Source organism: Macaca thibetana, chromosome 10, assembly GCF_024542745.1.
Source record: "Macaca thibetana thibetana isolate TM-01 chromosome 10, ASM2454274v1, whole genome shotgun sequence".
Taxonomy (NCBI): Eukaryota; Metazoa; Chordata; class Mammalia; order Primates; family Cercopithecidae; genus Macaca; species Macaca thibetana.
The window spans coordinates 12,976,992-13,000,137 of record NC_065587.1 but is presented as its reverse complement, the minus strand read 5'-3'; the positions used below and the strand labels follow the sequence as shown (position 1 = coordinate 13,000,137).

Sequence of the window (23,146 nt, the reverse complement as noted above, 5' to 3'; positions counted from 1 at the left end):
GCAAGTAGCATCTTAGTGTTGTTATTAGGAAAATAGCTTTGACCTCATGTGCGTTCTGAAAGGAGGAGTGTTCATGGATGTATTTTACTGATGAGAGGGGCCTTTTCATGTGTTGGAACCAAAAAAAAATAAGCAGACTGAACTGCCACCCTGTAAGCAAATATTGGTAAATTTAAGATTAGTATGAGATTGGTTTTGCTGTTTCTTGGTATTCCTTTGAAGTGATTCCCAATTGAGGGAAGCTTTCAAGGCTGGCAGTAGGTGAGATGCCTACTGAGTAACAATCAGAGGTCAGGTATACATGCCTTTACCTGCCTCCTATCAGAGTATTCACGGTGTCTCTCTTTTTCAGGTGACCCCGAGAGTGTGGCTGGGGAGTATGGGCGGCACTCCCTCTACAAAATGCTTGGTTACTTCAGCCTGGTGGGGCTCCTCCGCCTGCACTCCCTGTTAGGAGATTACTACCAGGCTATCAAGGTGCTGGAGAACATCGAACTGAACAAGAAGGTGATGCCTGTTGCCTCTGGCCCTTCTTGCCAGAGCCAGAATATGTATTTCTAGAGAACCACTCTGATCTCTTAGGACAAATTTCCAGGAGAGGAAAGAGGACTCTTCCCTCAGGCCATTGAAAGTTGAGACTAAAACTGGGCAAACAGCTGTGGTAAAAAGCTGGACCTGGACGATTTTGATAGTTAATGACAGTTTTTTATTCTGTTTTCAAAATGGAGTGATCATGGCAGCTTGCTCTGTCGCCAGGCTGGAGTGCAGTGGCGCATCTCGACTCACTGCAACCTCCTTCTCCTGGGTTCAAGCAATTCCCCTGCCTCAGCCTCCTGAGTAGCTGGGACTACAGGCATGCACCACCATGCCCAGCTAATTTTTTTATTTTATTTTATTTTAGTAGAGATGGGGTTTCACCGTGTTGGCCAGGATGGTCTCAATCTCCTGACCTCCTGATCCACCCACCTTGACCTCCCGAAGTGCTGGGATTACAGGTGTGAGCCACTGCACCTGGCCCATGGCAGTTCTTTACTCTTCACGTTTTGCTAAAGGATTGAGAAGGCCAGTTGCAGTGGCTTACGCCTGTAATCCCAGCACTTTGGGACGCTGAGGCAAGTGGATCGCTCGAGGTCAGGAGTTCGAGGCCAGCCTGGCCAACATGGTGAAACCCTGTCTCTGCTAAAAATACAAAAAAAAAAAAAAAAAAAAAAAAGCTAGCTGGGTGTGATGGTGGGCACTTGTAATCCCAGCTACTCAGGAGGCTGAGGTAGGAGAATCACTTGAACCTGGGAGGCAGAGGTTGCAGTGAGCCGAGATCACACCATAGCACTCCAGCCTGGGTGACAGAACAGGATTCCATCCCAGAAAAAAAAAAAAGAAGTAAAGATGTAATTCTGAGATGGTATGTTCATTGATACATGGTTAGCTGTTGTGTTCTTCCTAACCACAGAAAAATATTACAGATACTTTTTATTTGGTGTTTGGTTCATGTGTGTGTATGTGTTTCTGTCTTCCCTGTCCAAAAGGACTTAATTGAAAAAACAAGGAAAAATAACAAAACTGAGATGTATAGCATTTTGGAGCTGAAAGAGATTTTAGGAATTACCTGATCCAGAACCTTCTTGTTACAGCTAAGAAAATGGATTCCTCAAAACATACAACTTAATTGATGAATAGGAAGATGGGCTCTCAAACTCTGGAACTGCAGAGCTTCCTCTGGATAGTTCAGGGCTCTGCAGGGAAAACTCTTGGTGTTTCTACCTCTGGTTCTATCTAGGATGAATTGAGACTCATGGATGTATGTTCCACCTCCTTCTGCAGAGTATGTATTCCCGCGTGCCAGAGTGCCAGGTCACCACATACTATTATGTTGGGTTTGCATATTTGATGATGCGTCGCTACCAGGATGCCATCCGGGTCTTCGCCAACATCCTCCTCTACATCCAGAGGACCAAGAGCATGTTTCAGAGGACCACATACAAGTATGAGATGGTAAGGGGGACTCTGCCTGCCACCAATGACCTTTCTAATCAGAGGGCTCCTTGGCACCTATGCCAACCGTTCTTGGTAAACACCATCCAAAATATTGCAATTTTAAGCCAGGAGTTCACGGCTGTAGAGTGCTCTATGATGATTGTGCCTACTAGTAGATCACCCAGCTGGAGTGCAGTGACGCAGTCACAGCTCACGTCAGCCTCAACCTCCTGGGATCAGGCGATCATCCTATCTCAGCCTTCCCAATAGCTGGGTCTAAAAGTGCACACAACAGACACAACAGCGGCTCAGCGGCTAATTTTTTTTTTTTTTTGAGACCAAGTCTCTGTCACCCAGGCTGGAGTGCAGTGGTGCGGTCTCAGCTCACTGCAACCTCTGCTTCCTGGGTTCAAGTGATTCTCCAGCCTTAGCCTCCTGAGTAGCTGGGACTACAGACATGTGCCATCGCATCCAGCTGATTTTTGTATTTTTAGTAGAGATGGGGTTTCACCATTTGGCCAGGCTGGTCTCGAACTCCTGACCTCAGGTGATCCATCCACCTTGGCCTCCCAAAGTGTTGGGATTATAGGCGTGAGCCACCACCCCCGGCCAAAATGATGTTTTAATGGCTAGCATACTCTCTTTAAGAGTTTCTGTTGTGATGCCTGTTATCTCAGATCATTAACATCTTGATGATAATATCTTTTGTTTCAATTATATCCTCCAGCAGTGCCTACATTTATTTATTCAGCATCAATATGAACATCAGGCCAGGCGCGGTGGCTCAAGCCTGTAATCCCAGCACTTTGGGAGGCCGAGACGGGCGGATCACGAGGTCAGGAGATCAAGACCATCCTGGCTAACACAGTGAAACCCTGTCTCTACTAAAAAATACAAAAAACTAGCCCGGCGAAGTGGCGGGCACCTGTAGTCGCAGCTGCTCGGTAGGCTGAGGCAGGAGAATGGCGTGAACCCGGGAGGCGGAGCTTGCAATGAGCTGAGATCCGGCCACTGCACTCCAGCCTGGGCGACAGAGCAAGACTCCGTCTCAAAAAAAAAAGAAAAATACAAACATCAGAGTGTTCACTGGCTTCTGAGTGTTTTAATATAAGGTGTGGGCCGGGCGTGGTGGCTCACGCCTGTAATCCCAGCACTTTGGGAGGCCGAGACGGGTGGATCACGAGGTCAGGAGATCGAGACCATCCTGGCTAACACGGTGAAACCCCATCTCTACTAAAAAATACAAAAAACTAGCCGGGTGAGGTGGCGGGCGCCTGTAGTCCCAGCTACTCCGGAGGCTGAGGCAGGAGAATGGCGCGAACCCGGGAGGCAGAGCTTGCAGTGAGCCGAGATCCGGCCACTGCACTCCAGCCTGGGTGACAGAGCGAGACTCCGTCTCAAAAAAAAAAAAAAAAAAAAAATAAGGTGTGGATATTGATGGGAAGGAGGATGGGTTCAAAGCATACATAGAATTGGGAGGAGCTTCCTAGGCAGAGAATAGCATGAGCAAAGTGGTTGAGACTTGAAGGTGTGGTGATGCAGCAGCACAATAAACCGTTTTGGCTGGAGGGCAAATAGGCAGTAGGAATTGGGTTATTGGATTCTGAGAACCTTCATTAACCCAGGTAAAGTATAGTCCCGTGTCCTTTGATGCTGCAGATACATTCTGAGAAATGCACCGTTTGGTGATTTTGTTGTGTGAACATCCTAGAGTGTACTTACACAAACCTAGATGGGATAACCTACTACATACCCAGGCTGCATGGTATAGCCTATGGCTCCTTGGCTACAAACTTCTAGAACATATTACTGTACTGAATAACATAGGCAGTTGTAACACAAGGTATTTGTGTATCTGAACAGAAAAGATACAGTAAAAATACAGGATTATAATCTTGTAGGATCACCATCCTATATGTGGCCCATGACCCGTTGTTGACTGAAACGTTGTTGCACAGCACATGACTGTTTAGTCTATATTCTGTCGGCATCAAAGTCGCATCAAAGGTTTTGGGTAACTCGATCCTAACTGGTGTAAAAGGATTGACCTGCTAGTGATGTGTGGGACAAACTGGAGAGACTAAGGCAGAGGTGCCAGTAAGGAATCCAGGAAATGGCTAAGGAGGATCTGGAGCTAGGATGGAAGTTAAGTAGATCTAGAGGGAGGATTGGAAGAGAGGTGGGGTAAATTCAGTGGCTGGTATGAGACAACTGGGTAAGTCAAAGATCTGTGCAGAGAATGGTGAGGCCAGTTGACTGACGGTGGGGACCTCAGGAAGTCCATCTTATTTGACCGGGTACAACTCTCCACCCCATTCCCAGATTAACAAGCAGAATGAGCAGATGCATGCGCTGCTGGCCATTGCCCTCACTATGTACCCCATGCGTATTGATGAGAGCATTCACCTCCAGCTGCGGGAGAAATACGGGGACAAGATGCTGCGCATGCAGAAAGGTGACCCACAAGTCTATGAAGAACTTTTCAGTTACTCCTGCCCCAAGTTCCTGTCGCCTGTAGTGCCCAACTATGATAATGTGCACCCCAACTACCACAAAGAGCCCTTCCTGCAGCAGCTGAAGGTGTTTTCTGATGAAGTGCAGCAGCAGGCCCAGCTTTCCACCATCCGCAGCTTCCTCAAGCTCTACACCACCATGCCTGTGGCCAAGCTGGCTGGCTTCCTGGACCTCACAGAGCAGGAGTTCCGGATCCAGCTTCTTGTCTTCAAACACAAGATGAAGAATCTGGTGTGGACCAGCGGCATCTCAGCCCTGGATGGTGAATTTCAGTCAGCCTCAGAGGTTGACTTCTACATTGATAAGGTATGCTGTCCCCGGGCTTGGGGTCTTGTATTAAGTGTTCACTATCTTTCATTCACTATTGTGGGCACATGAAAGTATATCGGGGAACAAGATCAGAGATTCCTGCCCTTGTGGTACTGTCACAAGGTGCCAGGCGCGGTGGTTCACGCTGGTAATACTAGTACTTTAGGGGAGGCTGGGGTAGGAGGATCACTATAGCCCAGGAGTTCAAGACCAGCCTGGGCAATGTAGTGAGACCTTGTCTCTGTTTACAAAAAAAAACACGAGATAAACAATAGATGTTTTTTGGGGTTTTTTTGTTTTGTTTTGTTTTTTGTTTTTGTTTTTGTTTTTGTTTTGAGACAGAATTTCGCTCTTGTTGCCCAGGCTGGAATGTGATGGCACCATCTTGGCTCACCACAACCTCCGCCTCCCAGGTTCAAGCGATTCTCCTTCCCCAGCCTCCTGAGTAGCTGGGATTAGAGGCATGTGCCACCACGCCCAACTAATTTTGTATTTTTGGTAGAAATGGAGTTTCTCCATGTTGGTCAGGCTGGTGTCAAACTCCTGACCTCAGGTGATCTGCTACCCTTGGCTACCCAAAGTGCTGGGATTACAGGCGTGAGCCAACATGCCCAGCTAACAATAGATGTTATAATTAAACTATGTAATAAGAGGTTGCCAAGCACTGCAGAGTAAAGGGAGGAAGAGGTGGTGGGAGGCACAGGTTGCAGTGTTAAATATGGTGTTCAGACAGGCTTTGTTGAGAAAGTGAAGTTTAAGCTAAGCTAAGACTTGAAGGGAGTGGTTTTTGGTTTGTTTATTTTTTGACAGTCTTAGTCTGTTGCCCAGGCTTGAGTGCAGTGATGCAGTCTCGGCTTACTGCAACCTCTGCCTCCCAGATTCAAGCAATTCTCCTGCCTCAGCCTCCTGAGTAGCTGGGATTATAAGAGGCTGCCATCACACATGGCTAATTTTTGTATTTTTAGTAGAGACAGGGTTTTGTCATGTTGGCCAGGCTAGTCTCAAACTCCTGACCTCAAGCAATCCACCCGGTGGAGGATTCTTACTAGCTCACCAAAGGCCGTACATGGTGTCTCTTGCCTGTAATCCCAGCACTTTGGGAGGCCGAGGTGGACGGATCATGAGGTCAAGAGATCAAGACCATCCTAGCCAACATGGTGAAACCCCATCTCTACTAAAAATAAATTAGCTGGGCATGGTGGTACATGCTTGTAGTCCCAGCTACCTGGGAGGCTGAGGCAGGAGAATCACTTGAACCGGGAGGCAGAGGTTGCAGTGAGCTGAGATCGCGCCACTGCACTCTAGCCTGGCAACAGAGCAAGACTCTGTCTCAAGAAAAAAAAATGCTCCCCAGATACCTGGAGGAAGAGCCTTCCAGGCAAAGGAATAGTTAGAGCAAAGGCCCCGAAGAGGAGTGAGGCCAGTAAGTTTAAGGGACACCTGCGGTATGCCCGAGTGGCCTGAGAAAGGAGGCTATGTAGATGAGGTTGGAGAAAGGGGGATGGTGCTTTGTAGACTGTTGGAGTACTTTACAAGTGGGAAGCCATTGTCCTGCTGCCTTTTAAATTTTTTTATTTTTAGTTAGCAATAATCACACCTCACATAACCTTCATTGGCCATACTGCCACTGCACAAAGCTTTTTTTTTTTGAGACGGAGTCTCATTCTGTCGCCCAGGCTGGAGTGCAGTGGCACGATCTTGGCTCACTGCAACCTCCGCCTCCCGAGTTCATGCGATTCTCCTGCCTCAGCCTCCTGAGTAGCTGGGATTACAGACGCACACTACCGCACCCAGCTAATTTTTTGTGTATTGTTAATAGAGACAGGGTTTCACTATGTTGACCAGACTGATCTCGAACTCCTGACCTCGTGATCTGCCCGCCTCGGCCTCCCAAAGTGCTGGGATTACAGGCATGAGCCACCGTGTCTGGCCTTTTAAAAAAATTTTATTTATTTATTTGTTTTTGAGACGTCTCGCTCTGTCGCCCAGGCTGGAGTGCAGTGGTGCGATCTCAGCTCACTGTAACCTCCACCTCCCAGGTTCACGCCGTTCTCCTACCTCAGCCTCCTGAGTAACTGGGACTACAGGCACCCACCACCACGCCCGGGTAATTTTTTGCATTTTTTAGTAGAGACGGGGTTTCACCGTGTTAGCCAGGATGGTCTGAATCTCTTGACCTCGTTGATCCGCCCATCTCAGCCTACCAAAGTGCTGAGATTACAGACGTGAGCCACTGCATCCGGCCTCTCTTTTTTTTTTTTTTTTTTTTTTTTGAGACAGAGTCTCGCTCTGCCGCCCAGGTTGGAGTGCAGTGGCCGGATCTCGGCTCACTACAAGCTCCGGCTCCCAGGTTCATGCCATTCTCCTGCCTCAGCCTCTCGAGTAGCTGGGACTACAGGCGCCCGCCACCGCGCCCGGCTAGTTTCTTTTTTTTTTTTAAGACAAGGTCTCGCTCTAGTTGCCCAGGCTGTAGTGCCGTGGTGCAATCTCAGCTCACTGCAGCCTCAACTTCCTGGGCTCAGGTGATTGTCCTACCTCATCCTCCCAAGTAGCTGGGATTACAGGCGCACATCACCACGACTGGCTAATTTTTTGTATTTTTAGTAGAGATGGGATTTCGCCATGTTGCCCAGTCTGGTCTCGAACTCTGATATGCACCATTGTTCCCAGCTGATTTTAAGTTTTTACTTTATAGAAACAGGGTCTCACTTTGTTGCCCAGGCTAGTTTCAAGTGATCCTCCTACCTTGGCCTCCCAAAACGCAGGGATTACAGGTGTGAGCCACTGCGCCTGTCCTGTCCTGATGTCTAACACCTTGGGTTAGTGCTGCCTGTTTGTGAACTTTATATAATGGAATTACATAGTATGTACTCTTTTAAGTCTGGCTTCTTTTGCCCAACATTATAATTGAGTGAGTCACCATCCATTGTATGTAGCAGTGATTCCTTCGTGTTTGTTGTTCTGATAGTCCAGCATCTACTGTTGTTATTGTACTGCAGTTTATCCATTCTCCTGTTGATTAACATTTGGATGGTTTGTATATTACAAAAAATACAAGAAAGATTTTTACAGAGTGACTAGTAATACATTTGTGTATGCCTGTGTATGCATCAAGTTCTTTCCAGAAGGATAAACAAGCAACATAGCAGTAGCTTCCTCTCAGGAGGGGAGGCGGGTTGAAGAACGGTGTTAGTTTTCACTGGTACTGTTAAGTTCAAGCTGGACATTTTAATGTCTGATAAGATTTTTGTTTTTATTTATTTATTTAGATACACAAATTAACTGAGTGTAGTAGTGCATGCCTGTAATCCCAGCTACTTGGGAGGCTGAGGCACAAGAATTGCTTTAGCCTAGGAGGTGGAGGTTGCAGTGAGCCAAGACCACGCCACTGCACTCCAGCCTAGGTGACAGAGTGAGACCCTGTCTCCATAAATAAATTGAATGGGCCGGGCGCGGTGGCTCAAGCCTGTAATCCCAGCACTTTGGGAGGCCGAGACGGGCGGATCACGAGGTCAGGAGATCGAGACCATCCTGGCTAACACGGTGAAACCCTGTCTCTACTAAAAAATACAAAAAACTAGCCGGGCAAGGTGGCGGGCGCCTGTAGTCCCAGCTACTCGGGAGGCTGAGGCAGGAGAATGGCGTAAACCCGGGGGGCGGAGCTTGCAGTGAGCTGAGATCCGGCCACTGCACTCCAGCCTGGGCAACACAGCGAGACTCCGTCTCAAAAAAAAAAAATAAATAAATAAATAAATAAATAAATAAATAAATTGAATGGGCCAGGCGCGGTAGCTCACACCTGTAATCCCAGCACTTTGGGAGGCCGAGGCTGGTGGATCACGAGGTCAGGAGATCGAGACCATCCTGGTTAACACGGTGAAACCCCATCTCTACTAAAAATACAAAAAATGAGCTGGGTGTAGTGGCGGGCACCTGTAGTCCCAGCTACTCAGGAGGCTGAGGCAGGAGAATGGCATGAACCCAGGAGGCGGAGCACGTAGTGAGCCGAGATTGCGCCACTGCACTCCAGCCTGGGCGCCAGAGCGAGACTCAATCTCAAAAAAATAATAATAATAAATAAATTGAATGAATGAACGAATGAGCAATTCAGTGGTTATTAGTATGTTCACAGTGTTTTGCAACCATTTCCACTGTCTAATTCCAAAACATTTCTGTCCCCCCAAGAAGCAGCTCCCTACCCACTAGCAGTCATTTGCAGTTCCCCAGTTCCCCCTTTTTGCCATCCCCTGGCAAACCAGTAATCTGCTTTTGGTCTCTCTGCATTTGACATTTCAGATAAGTGGAATCATGTAATATATGGGCTTTTGTGTTTGGGTTCTTTCACTGAACATGTCTTCAAGTTTCATCCGTGTTATAGCATGTGTCAGTACATTCCTTTTATAGCTGAATAATATCCCATGTATTAAGGTACTGCATTTTGTTTATCCATTTGTTAGTTGTTGGACATTTGGGATTTTTGGGTTTTTTTGTTCCTTTTTTCACTTTTTGGTTTAGGAATAGTGCTGCTGTGAATATTCATTTAGAAGTTATTATGTGAACATATGTTTTTAATTTTCAGCTATATATCTAGTTGTGGAATTTCTAGGTCAGTTTGGGTAGTCTGTTTTTGCAAGTTCATCTTGCTTTAAAATAAATACTCTCATTTCATTTTTATGACTTCTGGAAGATTTGGTTTTTGGCATAAGTTAGCTACCCCGATACAAACAGTTTTGCCAAAAGTAATAACACGTCAATAGTGGAAGTTTTCCAATACTGTTATAAATCATGCTTTTATAAATCAAAGAAAACTCAGCCAGGCTTGGTAGCGTGTACTTGTAGTCCCAGCTATGGGAGGGAGTCCCTTATAGCCCCTGCCTTAGAAGGCTGAGGCAGGAGGATGACTTGAGCCCAGGCTTTTGAGGCTACAGTGAACTACGATCTAGCCACTGCGTTCCAGCCTGGGTAACAAAGTGAGACCCTGTCTCTAAAAATAAATAAATACATAAATAAAGAAAAATAAAACTCTCCCTTGCCAGAATCATGTCAAGCCTGGTTTTTTTCCTCCTTTTTTTTTTTTTTTTTATTTGGAGATAGCATCTTACTCCTCCAGTTGTCCAGGCTGGGGTGCAGTGGCAAAAATCACGGCTCACTGCAGCTTCAACTCCTGGGAGCTCAGGTGACCTTCCTACCTCAGCCTCCCAAGTAGCTGGGACTACAGGAGTGCACCACCACATCTGGCTAATTTTTGTATTTTTTGTAGAGATGGAGTTTTACCATGTTGCCCAGCCTGGTCTCAAATGCAAACTCCTTGGGTTCAGGTTGTCTGCCCACCTCTGCCTCCCAAAGTGCTGGGATTACAGGCGTCAACCACCATGCTTGGCCTAGTTTTTTCTCAATACCTGACATATATACATTCTTTGGCAATTATAGTAGCCTCCTGCATCCTTCTGTCACCTCTTAATTACCAGCCTAGCTATTCTCAACTAATCTGGGTGGTTTAACAAAACATTTATCCTAAGAATTGGCCATTTGGTTATTATTTAGTGCATGTTTTATTGTTATTCCTCTGGTGCTGGTTCAGGTTCGTCTTTGGCAAAGTGCTTCTTTTTTTCTCCCTTTTTGACTCTTCTTTTTTTTTTTTTTTGAGACGGAGTCTCGCTCTGTCACCCAGGCTGGAGTGCGGTGGCCGGATCTCAGCTCACTGCAAGCTCCGCCTCCCGGGTTCACGCCATTCTCCTGCCTCAGCCTCCCGAGTAGCTGGGACTACAGGCGCCCGCCACCTCGCCCGGCTAGTTTTTTGTATTTTTTAGTAGAGACGGGGTTTCACCGTGTTAGCCAGGATGGTCTCGATCTCCTGACCTCGTGATCCTCCCGTCTCGGCCTCCCAAAGTGCTGGGATTACAGGCGTGAGCCACCGCGCCCGGCCTGACTCTTCTTTCTTAACTTGAAAGAAATCCTATCAGAGATTTAGAATGTTCTTAGGTCTTAACCTAGAGGATGTAGAAACTTTTAAAGTAAAACGGTGTTCAAAATATTTTCAGCTAAAAACAAAATTTGAAGATTGGATGAATTTGCAATTTTATCAACAGTGTAGACGCGGAAACTTTTTTTTTGAAATGGAGTCTCTGTTGCCAAGGCTGGAGTGCAATAACACAATCTTGGCTCACTGCAGCCTCTGCCTCCCGGGTTCAGGTGATTCTCCTGCCTCAGCCTGCCACGTAGCTGGGATTACAGGTGCCCATCACTATGCCCAGCTAATTTTTGTATTTTTAGTGGAGATGGGGTTTCACCATGTTGATCAGGCTGGTCTCGAGCTCCCAGCCTCCCAAAGCACTGGGATTACAGGCGTGAGTCACCGTGCCCGGCCAGCATAAACATCTTTATTCCCCAAATAAAAAAGACTAGGCCGGGCGTAGTGGCTCACACCTGTAATCCCAGTACTTTGGGAGGCCGAGGCGGGTGGATCACAAAGTCAGGGGATTGAGACCATCCTGGCTAACATGGTGAAACCCTGTCTCTACTAAAAATGCAAAAAATTAGCTGGGCATGGTGGCGGGCACCTGTAGTCCCAGCTACTCGGTACTCAGGAGGCTGAGGCAGGAGAATGGTGTGAACCCAGGAGGCGGAACTTGCAGTGAGCTGAGATCGCACCACTGCACTCCAGCCTGGGCGACAGAGTGAGACTGTCTCAAAAAAAATAAATAAAAGACAAAAATAAAAGTCTAGAAAATAAAAGTACAAATGAATTGATTAAAAAAAAATATATAAACTTGACCGGGTGCGGTGGCTCACGCCTGTAATCCCAGCACTTTGGGAAGCTAAGGCGAGTGGTTCACCTGAGGTCAGGAGTTCGAGACCAGCCTGACCAACATGGTGAAACCTCATCTCTACTAAAAATACAAAAATTAGCCAGACAAGATGGCGGGCACCTCTAATCCCACTTACTCGGGAAGCTGAGGCAGGAGAATTGCTTGAACCCTGTAGGCAGACGTTGCAGTGAGCTGAGATCGTGCCATTGAACTTCCAGCCTGGGCGACAAAAGCAAAACTCCGTCTCAAAAAAAGAAAAAGGGGGGGAGAAAGAACTCTCTAGAGAGAGTGACTTACTGTTAACTGGTGGTGTTTTTCCAGTGGTCTTTTCCCCGCCTTTACATCTAACACTATCATTTGTCACTTGAAAGTCCATGGTGGCTCCTGGGTTAGATGGCCCTGCTCCTCCACCTGACTCCTCCTCTTCCCTGACTCTGCTTTCCTCCACAGGACATGATCCACATCGCGGACACCAAGGTCGCCAGGCGGTATGGGGATTTCTTCATCCGTCAGATCCACAAATTTGAGGAGGTGAGAGATCTGAGAGAAGAGGGGTTTTTGTTGGCTCAAGACAGGGCTTAGGAACTGAATCGAGAGTTTACATTTTTTTTGTTTTTTTGAGACAGAGCTCTGTCGCCCAGGCTGGAGTGCAGTGGTGCGATCTCAAGCTCCGCCTCCTGAGTTCACAACATTTTCCTGCTTCACCCTCCCAAGTACCGAGTAGCTGGGAGTACAGGCACCCGCCACCATGCCCAGCTAATTTTTTGCATTTTTAGTAGAGACAGGGTTTCACCGTGTTAGCCAGGATGGTCTCGCTCCCCTGACCCTGTGATCCACCCGCCTTGGCCTCCCAAAGTGCTGGGATTACAGGCGTGAGCCACCACGCCCAGCCAAGAGTTAACATTTTTTAAATTTTTATTTCTTTATTTATTTTGAGACGGAGTCTTATACTGTCATGTGATCTTGGCTCACTGCAACCTCTGCCTCCCAGGTTCAAGCGAGTCTCCCGCCTCAGCCTCCCACCTCAGACTCCCGCATAGCTGGAATTACAGACATGTGCCACCACACCCAGCTAATTTTTGAATTTTTGGTAGAGATGAGGTTTCACCATGTTGGCCAGGCTGGTCTCTAGCTCCTGGCCTCAAGTGATCCAGCCTGCCTTAGCTTCCCAAAGTGTTGGGATTACAGGCATTAGCCACCATGCCCGGCCTTTTAAAATTTTTCATTTCTGTTATTAAGAAAGCCTACTGCCCTCTAGCCTGGGCAACAGAGCAAGACCCTGTCTCAAGAGAAAAGAAAGAAAGAAAAAGAGACCGGGCGCAGTGGCTCATGCCTGTAATCCCAGCACTTTGGGAGGCCAAACTTGAGATTAGGAGTTTAAGACCAGCCTGGCCACATGGTGAAACCTCGTGTCTACTAAAAATAAAAAATTAACTGGGTGTGGTGGTGCATGCCTGTAATCCCATCTATGCAGAAGGTTGAGGCGGGAGAATCACTCGAACCTAGGAGGTGGAGGCTGCAGTGAGCAGAGATCGTGCCACTGCAAAAGAAAGCCTGAGGTTGGCCCTTTAAATTTTCAAGCTAGACTGGCTGGCTGCTTGGGGTTTGGGGAGTGGGGTTGGGCCTGTAGGAATTGCTGCATCAGCCTTCTCCAGAGCATCTCTTTCCAAGATCTCCCTCTGCGGGTGGCCAGCGCTCCTCTCCCTCCCTGGTATTTCCTAATATGGGTGGATTCACTGCCTGCTCTTGCCCATCCCTCCCCATTTGGCATTGTTTTCCAACTTAGACAGGTCTGGCTAGTTCCTGCAGGCTGGAGGACAGGAAACTCTGTTTTGACATACTTGGTGCATTCCTTGTCTTGCCCTAGGAGAGGTCTTATGGGTCAGGTCAAACACTGTAAGGGTGTGGGTCTCTCTTTATGGCCATTGCTGGGGCTACTGTGTCCTGGTGCTTTGAGTTCTCCAGCAGAGGTCAGGCTCTTCCTGCAGGATCCTAACAGCCCTGCTGCTTTTTACTTTCTGGCTGTTTAGATCACATCTGTCAGGGCAGTGGGCTAGAGCTGTCTTCTAACAAGGATCCTGTTCTTGTGAAAGGAGAAAGCTGCTGATTCTTCCCCTAACTGAACTAGTAACCTTGAAAATCTGGCCACTCTGAATCCTTTTTCTGTCAGATGGATAGAGCAGTGTTGGGTATGGGTTTGTTGAGTGTGAAGGGCAGGTAAAAGAACAATCTGCATGAACTGTGCAGGGCCATATGAATGTCACAGCTTTGCATACTCATAGTGGACACCCACATCAGAGACTTCCTTTCTTGGCTTCAGAGGAGCAGCTGGGAATCTGACCTAGTGATCATACACTCTATAGGAAAGGGGTTGGGGAAATCCCTGTGTGTAACTTTGCTTTTCTTTCTCTTCTAGCTTAATCGAACCCTGAAGAAGATGGGACAGAGACCTTGACGACATTCACACACATTATTCAGGAACCTCTTTTGATATATTATAGGCAGGAAGTGTTTTTGCTACCATGAAACCTTTACCTAGATCAGCCATCAGCCTGTCAACTCAGTTAACAAGTTAAGGACCGAAGTGTTTCACGTGGATCTCAGTAAAGGATCTTTGGAGCCAGATTTGTTGACTCATTATTGTAGGAGAGGATTTGTGGGTTATGGCAGTAATACATCATTTCCCATGTGTCCTGATGCTTTCAGGATACAACAGTTGTTAGTGTTTAAATGGAATTATTTTTATTTTATGCTTTTGAGACAGAGTCTCACTCTGTCTCCCAGGCTGGAGTGCAGTAGTGTGATCTCGGCTCGCTGCATCCTCCGCCTTCCAGGTTCAAGCAGTTCTGCCTCAGCCTTCCAAGTAGCTGGGATTACAGGCATGTGCCACCACACTCAGCTAATTTTTGTATTTTCAGTAGAGATGGGTTTTACGATGTTGGCCAGGCTGGTCTCAAACTCCTGGCCTCAAGTGATTTGCCTGCCTTGGCCTCCCAAAGTGCTAGGATTACAGAATTACAGGAATGAGCCACCACGCCCCGCCTAAATTGAATTCTTTTTTTTTTTTTTTTTTTGAGATGGAGTCTCGCTGTGTCGCCCAGGCTGGAGTGCAGTGGCGCGATGTCGGCTCACTGCAAACTCTGCCTCCCGGGTTCCCGCCATTCTGCCTCAGCCTCCCGAGTAGCTGGGACTACAGGCACCTGCCACCACGCCCGGCTAATTTTTTGTGTTTTTTAGTAGAAATGGGGTTTCACCGTGTTAGCCAGAATGGTGTTGATCTCCTGACCTTGTGATCCACCCGTCTCAGCCTCCCAAAGTGCTGGGATTACAGGCGTGAGCCACCGCGCCTGGCCCTAAATTGAATTCTTAAATCCCTCTTGTTCATAAAACAATATTTCGGTTTACAGGACATTTTCACATTCAGTATTTTGTTTGTGCCTCACAAAATCCTATGAAATTTAAATGACCTTCTGTAATTTTCATGACATAATTGTGGCAGTGCTGGGTCCTGGAAATAAACTATTGTACACTTCCTACTGCCAGGAACTATGCAAAGAGGGATCCATATACGTTACTTACACCTTGCAACTCAGGTTTAGTAGTAGTTCATCATCTTATTGATGAGGAAATGAACCCCACAGTAGTTAGTGACTTGATTAAGGTCACATTAGGCAGCTGCTGGAGCTGAGCTAAATGGTTTCCCACCTACCCACAGTGTTAGTGCTATACCTGTCACCCTGTAGTGGGTACTTGGACTGGAAGCCTCTGCTTTCAAGTTGCCTCACATCTCTGCCTGGATCCTTGTATATAAAATAAGGTTAGCAGAACCTGGCTCACTGGGCAGTGGTGAGGAATAAATGAGAATGCTATTTGAGTGCCCAGTACAGCACCTGGCCTATAATGGATATTCAGTTACTATTTCCCCCACACTTGGAATTCATAAGCTTTTCAGTATGTTCTTTTTCCCCATTGATTTGATCATTATTATTGGGAACTGGTGGTTCCCAAGAAGATATGTCCATATCCTAAGCCCTGGATGCCATCAGCATGACCTTATTTGTTTGGCTGGCATGCAGTGGCACGATCTCTGTTCACTGCAACGTCTGCCTCCCAGGTTCAAGCAATTCTGCCTTAGCCTCCTGAGTAGTTGCATGCCACTATGCCTGGCTAATTTTTTGTATTTGTATTTTTATTTATTTATTTTTTTGAGTCAGAGTTTTGCTCTTGTTGCCCAGGCTGGAGTGCAATGTTGTGATCTCGGCTCACTGCAACCTCCACCTCCAGGGTTCAAGTGGTTCTCCTTCCTCAGCCTCCCAAGTAGCTGGGACTACAGGTGCACGCCACCACGCCTGGCTAATGTTTGTAGTTTTAGTAGAGATGAGGTTTTGCAGTGTTGGCCAGGCTAGTCTCTAAACTCCTGACCTCAGGTGATCTGCCTGCCTCAGCCTTCCAAAGTGCTGGTATTACGGGCGTTAGCCACTGTGCCCAGCCAGCATGACCTTATTTGGAAGAAGGTCTTTTTTTTTTTTTTTTGAGATGGAGTCTCGCTCTGTGGCCCAGGCTGGAGTGCAGTGGCGCAATCGCGGCTCACTGCAAGCTCTGCCTCCCGGGTTCACACCATTCTCCTGCCTCAGCCCTCCGAGTAGCTGGGACTACAGGCACCTGCCACCACGCCCAGCTAATTTTTTGTATTTTTAGTAGAGACAGGGTTTCACTGTGTTAGCCAGGATGGTCTCGATCTGACCTTGTGATCCGCCCGCCTTGGCCTCCCAAAGTGTTGGGATTACAGGTGTGAACCACCGCACCAGGGTATTTTTTTTTTTTTTTTTTTTTTTTGAGACAAGAGTCTCACTCTGTTACCCAGATTGGAGTGCAGTGGCACAAATATGGCTCACTGCAATGCAGCCTCTGCCTCCTGGGCTCAAGTGATCCTCCTGTCTCAGCCTCCAAATTAACTGGGACCACAGGCACACACCACCACGCCCAGCTAATTTTTTATAGTTTTGTTTGTATAGATGTTGTTTTGCCATGTTGCCCAGGCTGGTCTTGAACTGAGCTTAAGCAGTCCACCCACCTTGGCCTCCTGAAGTGCTAGGATTACAGGCATGAGCCTCTGTGCCTGGGCCCAAAGGAATTTTTTTTTTTTTTTGAGACGGAGTCTCACTCTGTCGCCCAGGATGGAGCACAGTGGCGTGATCTCCACTCACTGCAAGCTCCGCCTCCCGGGTTCGTGCCATTCTCCTGCCTCAGCCTCTCTAGCAGCTGGGACTACAGGCGCCCGCCACCGCGCCCGGCTAATTTTTTGTATTTTTAGTAGAGACGGGGTTTCACAGTGTTAGCCAGGATGGTCTTGATCTGCTGACCTCGTGATCTGCCCATCTCGGCCTCCCAAAGTGCTGGGATTACAGGCATGAGCCACCGCGCCCGGCCCCAAAGGAATTTTTAAAAAGCAGTCTCCAGTTATAAGTCCAAACATTTCTAGAGCTCTTGGTAGCTTTCCAAGCCGTCCTTCATCTGTTGCCTTGTTGGAACCGAATGAGTGGCCCGGTGCCAGCCAGGGCTCCTTAACCCCCCACTCCCTGGCTACCACATGGTTCCTTGGTGCAGGGAGGTTGCTGTGCATTGATTCCTCCTAAAGAATGTCTCATTCTTTTTCCACCATGCCCTGACGTTTGGCAATGGTGACTTGAAGGAACTCCGACTCCACTGGGCAGCCCCCTGGGTTAACATGTTTTGAATTCAGTGCCAGAGTTTCATAGTTCATGTCATAGTTCTCTATCGTTACAATTATGCCAGGTCCAAGTGTGTTGTCTGACACAGCTCTTGGCACTCTTCTTGCTGTGAGGCCATTGCAGGAGCTCTGGGTCACATAGACCCAGTGTGCATGAGTGCCTGGCTTGGGGCCATCTCCCAGCAGCTTGGTCCAGGCTCGGCAGCAGGGACAGGCAGCCAGCAACCCCTGTGAGGGGGCAGGCACAGCTGGACTCTGCCTGGCACCACTTGCGGAATGCACAGCATTCATCAGCTGTGGCCAGCTCAGGATTTTTATTCCATCAGAGCAGAAGAACCAGGTTCATGATCCCCCGCATGCTAAGGAGAGCAAGGGCTTTGTTATTGGGGAATGGGGAGCTCTGGGTGGTACCAGTTTCCAGAAGTTTGTCCACCAGCAAGAGAATGGGGCAGAACAAAGTACGTGGGCTTGGACTTCCTTGGACCTAGGTCTGAGTCCTGACTGCCACATACCAGCTGAGCAGTTACGTAGTTTTCAGTGCCTCACCTTTCTCATCTCTAAAATGGGATTAGCGCCTGCCTCAGAATTGTTCTGTGCATCAAGTTGTATAAAGTTCTTAGCACCTGGCAGTAGTGTGTGATGAGGGGAGGAGGGCCTTACTAAAACACCTGGCTACAGTGTGTGATAAGGGGAAGGAGGCCGTTATTAGCTGGCCATGACTTTGGCCTCCAAAGCCATAGAGCCATAGATTACTGAAGCAGGTCATGTGTGGAAGAGCCCGGCTACTTCGTGGTGGAGCTGGGACTGGAAACCTGCGGACTCCCGCCTGGGGCTCTCTTAACTGCTCCAAGGACCAAAGGGAGGGCCCGTATAGACAGTGTGGAGGCCCATTCACAGAAGCCAAGGCACTTGTCTAGAGCAGCCAGCCACGGAGGAACTGGGCCCCACGCACAGTGGCGGCAGCAGGCATGAGGGGAGAATTGGAGAGATTGGGAAGTTGCAGAGGACAGGACTTGGATATGGCAACTGAGTGGATGTGGTGTCTGTAGGGAAGGGAGATGCCCAGTTCTTGGGCTGTCTGAGATGGGATTGGTGGCTGGAGCAGGTCTGGGACTGGAGGAGGTAAGTGCAAGTGGATAGGGAACAGGAGTTTGAGGAGCCTGTAGGACGTCCAGTTGGAGGTGCCCAGGGCCTAACAATTTGGGCAGAGGCAATGAACAGCTGGGGCTGGAACTCTGGTCTCCAGGCTGCCAGGCTAGAGCTGGTTCCTCCTCAGACAAGCCCCGGTGGGATTGGCACACCTTTTTTTTTTTTTTTTTTTTTTTTTTTTTGAGACAGAGTTTTGCTCTTGTTTCCCAGGCTGGAGTGCAATGGCATGATCTCAGCTCACTGCAACATCCATCTCCCGGGTTCAAACGATTCTCCTGCCTCAGCCTCCCGAGTAGCTGGGATTACAGGCACCTGCCACCATGCCTGGCTAATTTTTGTATTTTCAGTAGAGATGGGGTTTCACCATGTTGACCAGGCTGGTCTCGAACTCCTGACCTCAGGTGATCTGCCTGCCTTGGCCTCCCGAAGTGCTGTGATTACAGGCGTGAGCCACTGCGCCCGGCCTTTGCTTGGCACACTTCTTTCCACACAGTCCCCCTCTGTGCATCCTTCTACACTGGATTGTGAGCCCAAGATGGGAGCGTGGGGCGCTTTTCCTCCTAGGATGGCCTTGACCATAGGTGGCTCCTGATGGCTTCATCTTCTAAATGAGGCAGTGGGACCAGCTGCTGTCTGGGGGCTGCAGCCCTGCGTTCTAGAATTCTGGGTGACATTCTAAGGATCTAAATGGGCCAGGAGCTCTGTGAGCACTGGAGGAAAGAGGCAGTGCTTGGGAGCAATGACCCTTTCGGTAAAGTGATTCTGTTGAATGAATGGTGAATGCAAGAGGAAGTAAGTGAATAAGGATTGAATGCAACAATATCAGTATGGGAATAAGGCTGGAGTGTGCCTTAAATCCTGTCTGGAATGTAGTGGCACAGATGAATTGATGAATGGATGTGCTCTCCAGCCCAGCTTTTAGCCAGGGAAAGCCGTGGCTGTGCCTGTGCTGGCTCTTGCCAACAGTGGCCTCCCGTCCCCACCCCCAGCCTGCCTTACAGACTGGATATAGGCTGGAGTGCGCTGTGGCTCGGATCAGGAGCCGGCCTCCAGTGTCGGGGGAAGGGCAACAAGAAGAGGCTGAGAGGGAGGCAAGGGAAAGGTCCAAAGCCTGATCAGCAAGTTCCTGAGATTTTCCCGAGGGAAGAGGGCTAGGGGAAGCAGCAACTTGTCTTGGTTCCTGTGGCTCCACATTCCCGTCAAGCCTGCAACTGAAAAACCTGGCTTTTCTTTCTTTCTGGCCCCACCCTGCCCCTATCCAGCCTCTTGATTATGATCAAGTTACCTCCCACCCCTACTTTTTCCCTGGGGCCAGTGGATCCTGGGAGGGTGGACTTCACTCTCGGTCATGGTTGGGAAGTGGAAGGGAGTCTAGGTTCAAACACTGACGCTGCTGCCCCTTGAAACTGGAAAATTCCAGGCACTTGGCTTAATTTCTCTGAGCCTCTGTTTTGTCATCAGTCGAATGAGGAGAGTAATTCTCCCCTACCTGGGTCTTTCTAAGTGTCAGCATAGGCCTGGCACGGTGGCTCATACCTGTAATCCCAACACCTCGGGAGGCTGAGGTGGGAGGATTGCTTAGGCCTAGGAGTTTGAGACCAGTCTGGACAAGATAATGAGACCCTGTCTCTAGAAAAATAATTTTAAAATGAGGGCTGGGCGCAGTGGCTCACGTCTGTAATCCCAGCACTTTGGGAGGCTGAGGCAGGCAGATCACGAGGTCAGGAGATCAAGACCATCCTGGCTAACACGGTGAAACCCCATCTCTACTAAAAATACAAAAAAGCCAGGCGTGGTGGCGGGCGCCTGTAGTCTCAGCTACTAGGGAGGCTGAGGCAGGAGAATGGCGTGAACCCGGGAGGCAGAGCTTGCAGTGAGCCGAGATCATGCCACTATACTCCAGCCTGGGTGACAAAGCGAGACTCTGTCTCAAAGTAAATAAATAAAATAAAATAAAATTAATTAGCCAAGCGTGGTGGTGCGTGCCTGTAGTCCTAGCCACTTGGGAGTCTAAGGCGGGAGGATTGCTTGAGCAGAGTTCAAAGTTACAGTGAGCTATGATCACACCACTGTACTCCAGCGTGAGCGACAGAGCAAGACCCTGTCCCTAAGTAATACATAAATCTGAGTATATTGAACTCGGGTATGATATAGGTGTTTGGGATGACTCACATCCATCCCGGGTGTATTGTATCACCTGGGGATAAGTTGTGCCCTCTCCAACCCCTGCTCTATTTAGAGGAAACAGCAGCTCACTCCCAGAATTTCAACACAAGCCTCACTTTCTGTTTCTAAGAGGAAGAGCTGCCTAGCTCACAACACCATATACATATGACCTCAGGTAGCTGGGAGACAAACAGGCCTCTTCCGGTCTCTGACAGCCCCTTCCTTGCCACTCAGGCCTCGGAGGAGAGGCGACCTTCCTGTGTCAGGAAGGCTCAGAAACCATTTCCCTCTCTGCCTGCCTTTGCCCTGCAGAGCAGGCCAGATTGATACTGAGGGGGTAGTAGGGAGGGCTGTAGCTCTCCACCCCAAATCATCTCCTGGCACCCCCTAAACCTACAGCCAAATCATAAACAGTGGACTTGCTGTGCAGACCAAATTCTAAGTCAAGTAAAATAAAAGTCAGGACTCAGCCTAGCTGGCTTTTTATTTTATATTTTGCCCAGGCTGGAGTGAAATGGTGCAGTCTGGCTCATTGCCACCTCTGTCCCTGGATTAAAACAATTTAGCCTCCTGAGTAGCTAGCTGGGATTATAGGCTCTAGTCTCCTTCCATTTCTTCCTGCCAAATTTATGTCCCTGAGCTCCTCCTACAGAGTGACAGGAGCCCAACTATTAGGGCCTTGAATACTACGTTAGCACCCAAACATCAATCCTGCTGGCCTGCTGGAAAAATCCCAGCACCAATAATTACTGAAGTTGAAGGAGAGATGAAGTTCCTAGACAGCAAAGGCTGGAGGCCTTCGGAGCTTTCTGTCCAGAAATGGCCTTTGGCATCGTGGATCAAGGCCTCAGTGCAGCCAGGGCCTCCAGAGGCTGTGGAGCTGGGGCTCCCAGCGGGGCTCTTGATCACCAAACTCACGGGAAGATAACGAATGAATTTACAGTGAAAACCAGGCATGCAATGGTGAACTGCACACAACGCCTGCCTCCATACACCAGAAGAAGGTTCTTTGTGAAGTCAGAAAGAGCTAGGCTGAGGCCAGAGCTAGGCTCACACCTGTAATCTTAGCACTTTGGGAGGCTGAGGCGGGTGGATCACCTGAGGTCAGGAGTTAGAGACCAGCCTGGCCAACATGGTGAAACCCCGTCTCTAGTAAAAATACAAAAATTAGTGGCATGGTGGTAGGTGCCTGTAATCCCAGCTACCTACTTGGGAGGCTGAATCCCTTGAATCCGGGGGGCGGAGGTTGCAGTGAGCCGAGATTGCACCACTTCACTCAGCCTGGCCAAAAAAAAAAAATAGCTAGGCTGAGTCCTGACCACTTTTTGTTGTTGCTAGTTATATTCATATTATATTCATTTCATTTTACTTTTAGTTTTAGTTTTCTTTTTTTTTTTTTTTTTTTTTTTTTTTTTTTTTTGAGACGGAGTCTCGCTCTGTCGCCCAGGCTGGAGTGCAGTGGCCGGATCTCAGCTCACTGCAAGCTCCGCCTCCCGGGTTTGGGCCATTCTCCTATCTCAGCCTCCTGAGTAGCTGGGACTACAGGCGCCCGCCACCTCGCCCGGCTAGTTTTTTGTATTTTTTAGTAGAGACGGGGTTTCACCGTGTTAGCCAGGATGGTCTCGATCTCCTGACCTTGTGATCCGCCCGTCTCGGCCTCCCAAAGTGCTGGGATTACAGGCTTGAGCCACCGCGCCCGGCCTAGTTTTAGTTTTCAAGCGTGACTGCAAGTTTTGACAGCTGTGTGGCTTTGAACATGCTTGTTGAAGCCTCAGAGCCTTGTCCTCATCAGTAAATGGGGATAATGGGATAGCTCCTAGCTCATAGAATTGTGAGGATTCAATATGGTAATGTACCTTAACAACAAACCACACACACACACACACACACACACACACACGATGTCTAGAGTGTGGTTAGTGGTCATAAAGTTACGTAACTGTATTATTAATGATGTCACAGCCCAATGAAGAGAGATAGGTATGCACAAATACATGCCATACAATGTGAGCAACAGTTCAAATGCCACCTCCTTCGTGCAGCCCTCTGGGCTGTCTCTCAGTCCCTGGCAGGAGGTGAAAGGCTCTTTCTGGAAGCCCTATAGCATTGGCCCCTCTCTCCATCACATCCCTTCCCTTGTCTTTCTGTGATTGTTTATAGAGCTTCTTCCACACTGGTCTGCCAGTAGGAGACGTGGAAATTCCTCTGTAAATTAGCAAGGACATCTCCTCTAGGTCCCCTCTAAGGGTGGGATTCTGTGAGAAGATCTGAAGTTGCAGCTTCTGTCTGGGACTATCAGGGAAGACTTCAGGGAGGGGATGATCTCTGAGCTAGGTCATAAAACCTGTGGACAATTTGGAACAGCAGCAGTAGCCATTTCAAGAGCAGTCAAAAGCGGAGACAACCTGGCAGGCTGAGACCTCAGCAAGCAGCCAGAAGCACAGAGAGTTTGGGGCTGCTGGATGCGGGTCCCTGCTCCCCTCCTAAGAGTCTC

At 48.4% G+C, this 23,146-nt stretch overlaps 2 protein-coding genes across 9 annotated transcripts in view; both read left to right on the top strand.

The window, feature by feature from the left end:
• EIF3L (eukaryotic translation initiation factor 3 subunit L) overlaps positions 1-14,231 on the top strand; it is a 40,142-nt gene extending 25,911 nt beyond the window's left edge. For both annotated transcript variants that reach the window (XM_050806212.1, XM_050806213.1), the window contains 5 exons: positions 353-507; positions 1,822-1,992; positions 4,297-4,794; positions 12,057-12,137; positions 14,023-14,231. In XM_050806212.1, the coding sequence (XP_050662169.1) occupies positions 353-507; positions 1,822-1,992; positions 4,297-4,794; positions 12,057-12,137; positions 14,023-14,061 (944 nt within the window). In that variant the 3' untranslated portion in view covers positions 14,062-14,231. The remainder of the gene's footprint in view (positions 1-352; positions 508-1,821; positions 1,993-4,296; positions 4,795-12,056; positions 12,138-14,022) is intronic.
• The window catches only part of POLR2F (RNA polymerase II, I and III subunit F), a 242,822-nt gene that overhangs the window by 75,193 nt on the left and 144,483 nt on the right, over positions 1-23,146 (top strand). Inside the window, exon 1 of one of the 7 annotated variants that reach the window (XM_050806409.1) lies at positions 11,863-11,872. The exons of the other annotated variants lie outside the window; for them this stretch is intronic. The gene's annotated coding sequence lies outside the window, so the exon portion shown is untranslated. Of the gene's footprint in view, positions 1-11,862; positions 11,873-23,146 lie in introns of those variants that run through there. 7 annotated transcript variants of the gene reach the window in all.